The sequence below is a fragment of the Melopsittacus undulatus genome, chromosome 13 (genome assembly GCF_012275295.1).
Source record: "Melopsittacus undulatus isolate bMelUnd1 chromosome 13, bMelUnd1.mat.Z, whole genome shotgun sequence".
Lineage (NCBI taxonomy): Eukaryota > Metazoa > Chordata > Aves > Psittaciformes > Psittaculidae > Melopsittacus > Melopsittacus undulatus.
This window is the reverse complement of record NC_047539.1, coordinates 10,269,722-10,280,511: the sequence shown is the minus strand read 5'-3', so window position 1 is coordinate 10,280,511 and position 10,790 is coordinate 10,269,722. Positions and strand designations below refer to the sequence as shown.

The following is a 10,790-nucleotide window of genomic DNA, read 5'->3' as shown; positions in this document are numbered from 1 at the left end:
TTAAAGGGTTATTTGCTCTGTATCATGGAGTGTATGTCCTCAGGGAACGGGGGCTGCGTCTCACAAAGGTGAAGAGCTTTCTTCAGAGGCAAAGCAAATACTTTGGTGCCAATAAGCAAACGCCTTAAACCAAACCTGTGATTTACAGTGCCCGGCTGCCCCCTCCACCGGCAGGGTTTCCCCAGGGAATGGCATCCTCTGGGCACCGCTGCCCATTTCAACTCATAAGTAAATAGCCAAATGCCATTCCCCCTCCTGGGTGGAAATCAAACATCAGGTCACGGGCATGGGGCCACTGGGGACCCCGTTAGACTCTCCAGAGAAGAGGTACTCTGGTGTTCCTGGGAACCCATGCACCGAGCTTCGGGAAGTGCCACTCCATGTGCCTGCTGACGTGCCCGGCTGACCACCACCATGCTGCCTCTTGCACAATGCCTGGTGCGGTCTGCCCTGACACATGGCCCTTGCAGCAATCACAGCGGAGTTTGGGAGTTGTGATGTGACACTGATGTAAAACGGTCTCACTGCAAGTCCCTCTCTGCTACAGGACTGCTTGCAGCATGGATTTAGAGTCAGAGACCCACTTTGGTTGGAAAAGGCCTTTCAAATCATCCAGTCCAACCATTCCCAGCACTGCCAAGGCCACCACTGCCCCATGGCACTGAGGCCTCATCTCCACACTTGCAGGGATGCTGACTGCAGCCCTGCCCTGGACAGCCTGTTCCAATGCACCCTGTGGGGCAGGAATTGTTCCTCAGCTCCATCTAAACCTGCCCTGGTGCAGCTTGAGGCCGGTTCCTCTTGTCCCATCCCTTGTTCCTTGGGAGCAGGCAGAGTGAAGGTTTTCACAGCACTGTGTCTCCTTTTAGACCCCTCACTTCAAGAAACATACTGACATACTGGAGCACATCCAGTGGAAGCCACCAGACTGCTCAAGGGCTTGGAGCTCAGGATGTGTTAGAATAATCTGGGAGAGCTGGGCTTGCTCCACTCAAAGAGCAGGCAACAAGGTCTTGTTGCTGACTACTTCTCCCTCATGGGAGCATGCAAACAACATGGAGCCAAACTGTTCAAGGATGTGCATGGGGATGGGATGAGAAGCAATGGGTCTAAACTGGAACATGGAAATTCCAGTTAGAATTAGGGACTTGTTTTTTAACATGAAGTTGGTCAAATACTGGAACATGGTCCAGAGAGAGGCTGTGGGAGTTTTACCCTTAGAGGTATTCAAGAGTTGACTGGACAAGGACCTGGTTCTTTAGATCTGCTTTGAGCAGGGATTGAACTCTCAGAGATTTCTCCCAGCTCTCACTCTGTGGTTCCTGTGATTCCATGGCTCTCCTTGGAGGTGCACAGGGATGAGATGCAGCAATGGACATGAAGGAAGGGAGGGAAATCAGAGAACAGAAAAAAATCAGCCTAAGGGTGTTCAAAGACTGGGGTATATGGGGAGAGAGCGAAGCTGTGGGAACTCCATTCCTTGACAGTTTCACTACTGAGCCAGACATGACCCTAAGCAACCCATGCGAAGTTGGCACCGCTTTGGCCTTGAGATGAGCTCAGAGGCATTCAGCAGTTCTGGCCTCTGTGCTTCTCTGGTTCTTTGGAAAGCTCCCTCCCCAGCCCTTATGCCTCTGTATATCTGCAGGAGCAAAGCCATGACACTGGGTCTTGTGCTAGATGCAGAGCTGCCTGCATCAGAACGTCTTTGAGAAGCCACTTGATGAGCCCAGAGAGCTACAGCAGAAGCCAGAGGGCCCATGGGGCATGAGATCAGCCAGCCAGGCTGGTGGGACTTGCTCTTCCTCACCCTGTGTGCACCAGCAGGACTTAATTGCTGGTGATCAGACCAAACTGGACCTGCACCTAGGCCCATGGTGCCTGCCCAGCACTGGGCTGTCAGTACTGGTCTCCAGTTCCCTCTCTGGCCTTGTTTTCCAGATGGATCTTAGACATACACTGTGGATAGATTATTTCCTGGATGGATAGATTCATGGTGTAGATTTATCTCCGACCCTGCCTTTTGCATTGTGTCCTTTTGTCCAGTTGGCTGCATGCCTTGCCTGGAGCTGTTGCCAACACACAGCTCTGCTTGCTCTTCTCAGACCCGTTAGGATGGAGCTCTGCCATTGCAGGCATTGCCTCCATGGGGTGCACCTTTGGCTTCTGACTTGCTTGCCCATTGGGAGCAGCCAGCCTTTGCTGCTCCCAGAGAGCTTGCTTGTACCTTCATCCTCCTCCCTTGTGTCCGGGGTGCCCTTTGCTCTGCCTCTCCGGAGTGCAATCACTGGTAATTGGGCTTAACTCTGCTTCCAACCTGTATCTTCTCAGAGGTCCTTTTGTGGTTGTCTTCTTAGAAAGAGGTCCAATGTTAGCCTGGATCACAAAACCTGTGACAATTCTGAAGGCCATCCACTGGGAGATGAGAAATAAATGAGGCTGCAGAGAAGGGCTCCAGCCTCTAACCCAGCAAGCAGGGGTGTCATGTAAGCATTCAGATGTAAGTTGATCCATGGATCCCTTCCCTTGGAGAGGTCTGGATGCTGCTGCCCATCCAGACCTGCAAGTTGCATTGCTTGATGTGGGCTCCTGCAGTACAAAGGTTTGGTGGGAGCCTCATCTGGAGACTGGCTTGCCATAAAGAAGACATCTGATCAGCAAGCCACTGAAACCAACACAGGAGAAGAAAGTACATTTTGTCCTCTTGAACAAACATCTTTATCCAAACATCTTTATCCTCTTGCCATTGGTTTGACAGAGTGCTGGGGCTGTCTGTACAGTCCTCCCAGACAATCAATCCTGAGAGCATTTTGTTCCTGCAAAGGGAGCAACCCCTGGTTAATGTTTCTGGGGATCTGCAGGGTCTCACCAGGCAGAGATTGGAGAGTGGTGAAGGGACCTGCAGTCACCTGCTTGTTACCTGCAGCCCTTGCTCTCTACTCAAAGCATGCAGAATGGGGTGCCAGGGGACAATGACTTCTGGCTGCTTCACCCTGGTTCTAGCTCAATGACAACCCATTGATACCGAAGCCTGCCCAGTGGTTAGCTGGCACTAGTTAGCGAGCAGGCTTGTCTCTTGAGGACCTGTCCTCATCTTTCCAAGGTCACCTTTGGGACTGGGCACATAGGAGACCTAATCTTTCCTTCTTTGCTAATTGCTGTGTGTATGTCCTTAGAAAAGCTGGGTCTCACCACTTCAGTTTCATCACGGCTCTCCAGAAGTTGCTCCAAGTGAGCAATTCATGTGTAGTGTTTGTGTAACTGGGACAGTCAATAATTGAAATCCCCCATCAGGGAGGGTATTACTTTGTACTCCGGCTGGAAGGGCATGCCTCTGTCCTCAAGGGGTTTAGCTGCTCTGCTGTCATGAGATCTGAAAACTGCTCGAGTCACAGTCTGCAAGTGCCTCCTTGTGCCTTTACAAATACCAAGTGTGAACACAAGTGGGTGTGTGCAGTGCCTATAAAGCCACTGTGGATAACTCAGCATGGGAGGGTGCACCACTGGGTTCCTGCTCTCCGCTCAGCTGTGCTATTGTGATGGGTGAGTTACATTCCCAGCAGCACACTTAGTTCATGTGTGGTGCTGGGCTCACACAAGACCTGACTGGGGTGAGTATACAGAGGCACAAGGTGGCAAGCAGGACAGCAGCCGTGATCTTGCCTGGGTGATGCATGCTGTGAGGCACTATGGTAGCAGAAGGGACACAAGGCAAAAGCACCAAGTGCTTGGTGCTTGCCTATGCTTTCCCCATGCTACCTATGCCCTGTATTCTCATGTCCTGTCAAGGGAGGTTAATGTGGAGACCTAGCTTTCCACATGGTGCTTTCCCTTTCTGACCAATGCATGTGGCACATGTGGTTGCACAGGGCTCCTTCCCCAGGTGTGATGGCATCTGCCCCAGTAACTGAGCTAGTGCAAGCTGTAGGAGTGTGCTGGTAGCCAGCACAGAGGGTTTGGGCTTGTGTCACTGTGAGACTTCCTCCTGTCTGCTTGGGAGCTGGCATATGTGCAACAGGACCCATCTGTTGGCTCTGGTTTCTCACTAGCTGTCATTGGGCTGGAGTGGTTTGTGTAACAGCCTTAAGTGTGATTACTCCAGATAGAACTTCTTCTTGCAGTCTTCCTCCCCAGCAAACTACTCTCCCCACTGTCCTCTAAGGTACTCCTGGGCTGTAGGTTTCAAGAACAGATCTGCAGGTTACTGTATGGTGCAGGGAAGGGATTGACTGGAAAAGTGACAAAGCCATTTCTCACCTTGCTTCAGCCCTGCAGGAGCAGAGCCTGCACTGGAGCCACAGCTCCCATCATCTTTGGGAGCTCCCTGCTCCTGCTGGTACAGCATGGCTCTGCCTTCCCTCATCCCAGCTCCATGGCGGCTGTTGGCAGGGGTGGAGGGAACTGCTCAGGGATCCTAATGGAGCTGGGCCCTTTGCTTCCCTTCCCAGGGCTCCAGGCTAGGACGAGTTTGCTCCATGGGGGCCTTTTCCTCCTACCCACAGTGGTGGCGATGCTTCTCCTTGGTGCAAGTGCTGGCCCAGCAGCACCCACTGCCAGCTCCCGGAGTGGTGAGTATGGAGTATGAGGGGAACACTGGCTGGGCACCAAGCTGTGGAGCAGGACAGTGCCTCCTCAGCTCAGCACTCACTGTCAGGTCTGCTAAGTGCTAGGGGGGCCATCATGCACCCAGGCTGATGCACACACAGAAACCCTGGGCCATGGTTGGTAAGGTAAGCAGTGTGACACCATCCTCACCTCCTTGGTAGCTTCATGCTGAAACCAAGGGGTTTCTGTCCAAACACCACAACTTGGCAGGATTGCTCTGGGATGCTTTTATACTTCAGTTCTAGGAGAGATGCTTCCAGCGTCTTCTTTTAGTTTAGTTGGATTAGGAGCATTCCCTTCCTCCCCGCAAGGGAGGGTTACACTCCCTGCAGGACCCGGGTGCCCAAGGGAAACAGAAATTCCTGTGCTGAACTGGAACTGCCCACAGCAAATTGTCCTTCATCAGATACAAAGAAAACCAAACTAGACAGCAAATTAGTTTGGCAAGTAAGTCATGCCAGCAGATAAACTGCAACAAGCTGATGGAAGAGGTCCCTATGAAGGAGAAACTTGGCCTTCTTTTGCAATGCCATGATTCTAGAGAAAACATCCATTTTAATTACATAGCCTTATCCAGTGGAGCATTTTTGGGCACTTATGGTCCTTGCAAGAACTGCAGCTCAATATATCAAGGGTCTTGTGTGAGGGCTAGATATGCTTTGGGGACATCACTGGCATCAGGAAGATGTTTTTCCCCTTTTTCTTGGTCAGATGCATCAGAAGGCTCTAAATGAAAGTCATGATGAATAGATCCTAGGTCTCTTACCAGGGCCATTGTCTTAGAGACCTTTGGTTGCCCTATGGATAAACCAGTGGAAACACCACTCTATGCTGTGGAATAGACCACGGATAAACCAGCCCTTTTTGTCCTGAGTCTTCATTCACTGCAGGAGCTTCTTGTTACACTGAAAGCCTCATATGCCCCTTCTCTCTCCCACCCCAACCTGTGTTTGCTTCTGCTGCCACTGCAGGGTTCCCCGCAGACTGTAGCCACCTCCGCAAGAACAGCCCCAGTGGGGTGTACGTCATCCAACCAGCACGGTCCCCCCCACGTGTGGTGTGGTGTGACATGGACACCGAAGGCAAGGGCTGGACTGTTGTCCAGAGAAACTCTCATGACACTGAGCTCACATGGAAGCAATCCTGGACCACCTACAAGTACGGCTTCGGGAACGTGCAGGGCGATCACTGGATGGGCACCGAGTACCTGCACCTGCTGACACAGCAGGGCACCTACAAGGTCCGATTCATCGTGCGGAACAAAGCCAACGTCACCCATTTTGCTGAGTACGACATCTTCAGGGTGGAGAGTGAGGCCAGTGGGTACCCGCTGCGGCTGGGCCGGCATTCTGGTGAAGGGGATGACTACCTGACCCTCTATCACCCCAAGAAGGGGGGTATCCATGACAACATGAAGTTCAGCACGACCGACAAGGACCAGGACCAGTACAGTGGGAACTGTGCCAGCAGCTATGGGGGCTGGTGGTACGACAGATGCCAGAATGTCCTGCTCAACGCCAAAAACCGCATCCTTTGGCCAGGATTCTGTGATAACGGCGACTGCGCATCCTCCCTCATCCTGGTCAAACCCACAGACGTGTGCTGACCGTGCCGCAGTGCCCGGCCCCCCTGGAGCTTGGGAGAGTGCCACCATCCCCAGCTCAGCACCCCATTCCTGAGCCTGCCAGCAGCTCTGTGCCAGTCCCTCTGTGTGTCCTGCTCTGCCCATAGCCTCTGCACCAGCACCAGCTGAAACACAGCAGCTCTGGGGCTCAAAAGCCATTGCCTGGAGCAGCTTCGCTCAGTGCTGTGTTGTTGGCCTGCGCTGGGGTGCAGGCATTGGCTTGGGGTGGGTGCACCCTCTCCTCCCCTGGGCAGAGGGAAGCAGTGCAAGTTCCCTTCCCTGTGCAATCAGTGTATCCCTGCTTTGCTCAGGCCCTGCTCCCTCCCTGGGCCTCCTGCACCCCACAGCTCTGCTACCCATGGTGGGAGAAGTCAGCTGCAATAAACCCTGGAGCCAGACTTGGCTGCCTTGTGCCTACCTGCCACAGTGTCACCGCACACACACAGGAGCAGTCAAGGTCCTGGGGCCATGGAGGATGCTGAGGGGGCATCGTGTTCATGGCAGGGGGATGCTATTTGCTGCATCCCTCTCTGAGACTCTCTCCTTGCACTGCTCCATGCCATGGCAAGGGGAGCTGGGGTCCCAGCTCCATCCTGGAGCAAGGGGGTGGGGGGGTCAGGGATGCCCCTGAGGGGTTTCAAGTCACCAGGAGTGGGGTTCCTGCCATGGGGTGGGTGTGATGCTTTGAGACCCCACAGGGTGGGTAGGGGTTCTTGGGACAGCTCCATGGAGCTCAGTCTGGGCTTCCTGCAGTGGGGGGCAAGGGGCTGTGGGGCTCCTGGGGGCAGCAGCACATTGACTGCTGCATGGCCAGAGCTTTCCCACCCTGGAGCCAGTGATGCTGGGTGGCCATGGGTGATCCGTGCCTGTGTTTTGGTCAGAAGCCAGGGAGCACATAGGCTTTAGGCAGCACCTCTTTCCCAGTTAGCTGGACCCATGTTCACACAGCCTGCCCCATGGCCATGGTGCAAACCCGCTGAGGTGGCACTGTGCTGCGAAGGGCACGCGGGAGCAGCATGAGCCTTACAAAGACAATTCCCTTTGGAAGTCTTATTGTAGCAGGAGCCTCAGGTCTGCTCCTGGCACAAAGCTGGCAGCACCTGTGAGAAGCTGCCAAACAGAGAAGGACACTCGTGATGTCTGTGCGGGTTCTGAAAGCAGTTTTATTCTGCAGGATGAACAGAGACCACGGCAGGGATATGGTGTGTACATGGCCTGCCTGGGCTCAGAGCAGCCTACAGCAGGTTAGCTAGTGATGACTGATAGTTTGCTGCTGAAGTTATCTATACCCACAAAGCAAAGAGAGTAAGACCTGGCTGGATCAGGAGGGGTTTAGGTTTCAGAGCACAGCTTTCTCCCCAGAAGGAACACGCTTGGAAACCACAGCATTTATAAAGACTTGTCCCAACAATGATCCCTACAAACCCACCACAGGCCAGAGAAAACATGGGACTTTGGTATTGCTCAAGAGAAAAGGAAAAGAAAACAGCTTTTTATATACAGGAAAAAGCCTTTTCACCCCCAGGCCAGAAAAATGCCTCCCTATGTCTGCCCAATGCTGACGGTGGGGGAAAGGATACTAATGGTACAGAGCTGGTTTGATGAGGATGGCAGAAGCTTTGCAGTTCCCTTTGCACAGGCTGCCCCACGTTATGCCCCCCTTGACGTTCAGCCGTACAGAATAACAGGCTGAATACCACCACCCACCCCCATAGCGGGAGGCACAGTTCCCTCTGTAAGTGTCCTGATCCCGATCCTTTGTGGAGAACTTCATGTTGTTGTGCACCTTCCTGGGATTGTCTGAGGTCATGGCATCCCCTGCTGACCCTGAGTAGGATCCCAGCCTCAGCCGGTAGCCGTGGGGCTCATCTTCGACACTGAAGAGGTTGTAGTCTGCGAAATGGATGTTGTCTGTGGCATCCCAGATGACAAATCTGACCTGGTAGACCTTCTGCTTGGTGATGTGATGGATGTACTCAGTGCCCAGCCAGTACTCGGTGTGCACATCCCCAAAGCCGTACTTGTAGGTGCTCCAGGACTCAGCCCAGGTGATCTCTGTGCTCTGCCGGTTCCTCTGGATGACCGTCCAGCCCCCTTCTGGCTCAGTCATTTCACAGTACACCACGATGGGGTCCAGTCCTGTGGGCTGGATGATGTAGACACTACTGGGGCTGCCAGCAGAGACCTCACTGCAGTCCTTAGGCCAACCTGGGATGGGAGAGAGGGTGAGTTAACAAGACCCTATGCAACAAAACAAGACCATTTTTCACCCTGTGGCACAGGGACATCTGGCCAGTGTACTTGGTGGATCCCAGCCTAGAGAGGTCAATGTGCTTAGCTGGAGGTGAGAGTACGTTAGCCTCAGCCTCTGTTCCTCTTCCATCTGGGACACCTAAGGGGAGGTAGCCCCAGTGAAAGACCCCAGACACACAGGGCCATGCTGCTATCAGGCCAGGACACTAGTGGGCTTCTTTGGGTCTCCTGAAAATAGGGTTGTGCTACTAAAACTGGATCACGTTGTGGGGAAGGTGAAGAGAACCTTGCCCCTGCCTGTGACCAAGGGAACAGGAGACAAGTAACCCCTCAAGCACACAGACACCCTTAACCAGTCTGCAAAGTGCACACACACGCAGACACACATACACAGCACTGCAGCCTGCATTGGGCACATCTCCTCACATCCACCATCCCGGAGCAGGGCCAGGGCTGGGGATGGTATAGACCCCTTCCCCACCTGGAGCTGGATGTACATGAGCACACAACACTGGGTTCCCCCATGTACTTGCAGGTGTGGTGTCCCCATGCCTTCAGCTTGCTGACTGCAGGACCTCCCACTGCAGTTAAGATCATCCTGCCAGATAGGCAGAGCTCCTCTTCCCAGCTGAGCAAAGCCTGGGGTTGATGTCACATCTCTCCAGCCTTCCTGCCTGTATACATTATGGAGGTGCTTTTTGGATCTGAAGCACCACAGCACACCCTCTCCCAGGCAGGAGTTCCACTTTATCAAGCCTCCACTGCCCCAAAGCATGGGCTGGGGCTTTTCACCAGCCAGGGCTGACTCAGACCAAGGCACTGAAGGGGTTGGTGAGAGCACTGCTATGCCTTCAGAATGGTACCTACTGGTTTTCTTCAGAGCACTGGTCGAAGTGTTGGAGGGAGGTTTCTTGAAGCCGTGTAGGGTTTGTGCAGGCACGGAGTGGCCTGGGGCAGCCAAGACCAGCACGCAAGCAAGGAGTAGAAGGCACTGGACTGCTAGAAAGGGAAAAGACAGAGACAAGTTGAGATGTGACCCTCCCTCTAGAGAGGCACAAAATCCCATGGCTTCAGCACTGCACTATGTAACAGGACCAAGTGTTCCACGCATGCAGACAGCACCAGAGTGGTCTGTGCAAGCTGGAAAGCTTGCCTAAAGGCCTCTACTCTTTTGCTCAAGGAGCAGACAACCTTGCCTCTGCCCCTTGACCAGCTTCCAGAAGCTCCTGTGTGAGACAGTTTGGGATGGAGCAGAGAACCCAACAGCTGGCAGAGCCAGGTTTCATTCCTGGCCCCTAAAGCAGGGGACTGGCTGGGGTAAGCCAGAAGGCAGGGCACAAGCTGCTGGTGTTTGAAGGGGTGGCAGGCAGGATGCCCTCAGAGGGCACCAATGCCATTGCTCCCCAGCCGTGTGTGAGTCCCTCTTGCTGAGCTGCCCAAACTGTGCTCCTCCCATTGCTAGCAAGGAGCACCCCACTTCCCAGCCCTGTACTCACCCATGGTGTCCATGCAGGAATGCCGTCTGGAGCACAAAGCAGGGCTCACAGAGGCATTTGTAGTGCTCTCTGGGGTGGGTGGAGTGAATGGTCCTACGTCCACCCCTGGCTTCCTTTGTCCTGAAGGAGGAAATGAGGCTGGGTTTCCCTTGTGCCCTTATAAAACACAAGCAGTGTCGGAGACGCCTGTGGTTCTATGTGCACAGCTTCCTGAGCTGTGAATAAGCCCCTTGCCAGCAAGAGTCCTTGGAATGGTCTCTTCTATGAGTGCTTAGCTCCTTGGATGGAATTTCCCCTGGGAACAGCATATCTGGGAGCTTTGAAGAGCTCAGCTTAGTCAATAAACACTTGACTGCCAGTCACCAACCAGCGTGGAGAACAAACAGGGGCTGCCAGGTCAATTGGTTCTGGTTTAATGTGCTTTTGACAACATCAGCCTAGTTCTTGGTGGGGAAGTCTGAGCAGCCCCAAGGCTCCCAGAGAGACTGACTCGTGTGGGACAGTGTTTGGAGCAGCTGGTGGAGAGGAACTGAGGATGCACAGAGTGGGATGGGACCTGACAGTGGAGTCCATAGGAACTGAGCACCCACGGAAGGGATGGATGGGATCTGGGTGTTGGTGGGGACCTGAGTGGTGCTGGTCATGGAAAAGAGGGATGTAAGTATGCACAGAGGGAGAAGTCAGCCCTATGCAGACACTGAAAGGAACAGAGGAGATCTGAGTGTTTGAGGAGGGAACAGAGGAGATCTGGGTGCACACAGAGGGAAATGGAGGACACTTGAACATGTAAGGGGGAACTGAGGGGATCTATT

General features: G+C 53.6%; 2 protein-coding genes across 2 annotated transcripts; one reads left to right on the top strand and one right to left on the bottom strand.

Annotated features, from left to right (window-relative positions):
- The first annotated feature begins 286 nt into the window (after nucleotides 1-286).
- Nucleotides 287-6,211, top strand: LOC101872491 (fibrinogen-like protein 1-like protein). The gene is made up of 4 exons (XM_031042474.1): nucleotides 287-327; nucleotides 3,458-3,543; nucleotides 4,449-4,568; nucleotides 5,577-6,211. Exons 1-4 carry the CDS (start codon nucleotides 287-289, stop codon nucleotides 6,209-6,211), a joined length of 882 nt encoding a protein of 293 aa, XP_030898334.1.
- A 1,214-nt stretch (nucleotides 6,212-7,425) lies between these two features.
- On the bottom strand, nucleotides 7,426-9,982 carry LOC101872659 (fibrinogen-like protein 1-like protein). The gene is made up of 3 exons (XM_013130842.2): nucleotides 9,979-9,982; nucleotides 9,350-9,481; nucleotides 7,426-8,437 (listed from the first exon to the last, which is right to left on the bottom strand). Exons 1-3 carry the CDS (start codon nucleotides 9,980-9,982, stop codon nucleotides 7,809-7,811), a joined length of 765 nt encoding a protein of 254 aa, XP_012986296.1. The 3' UTR covers nucleotides 7,426-7,808.
- Nucleotides 9,983-10,790: the final 808 nt, after the last annotated feature.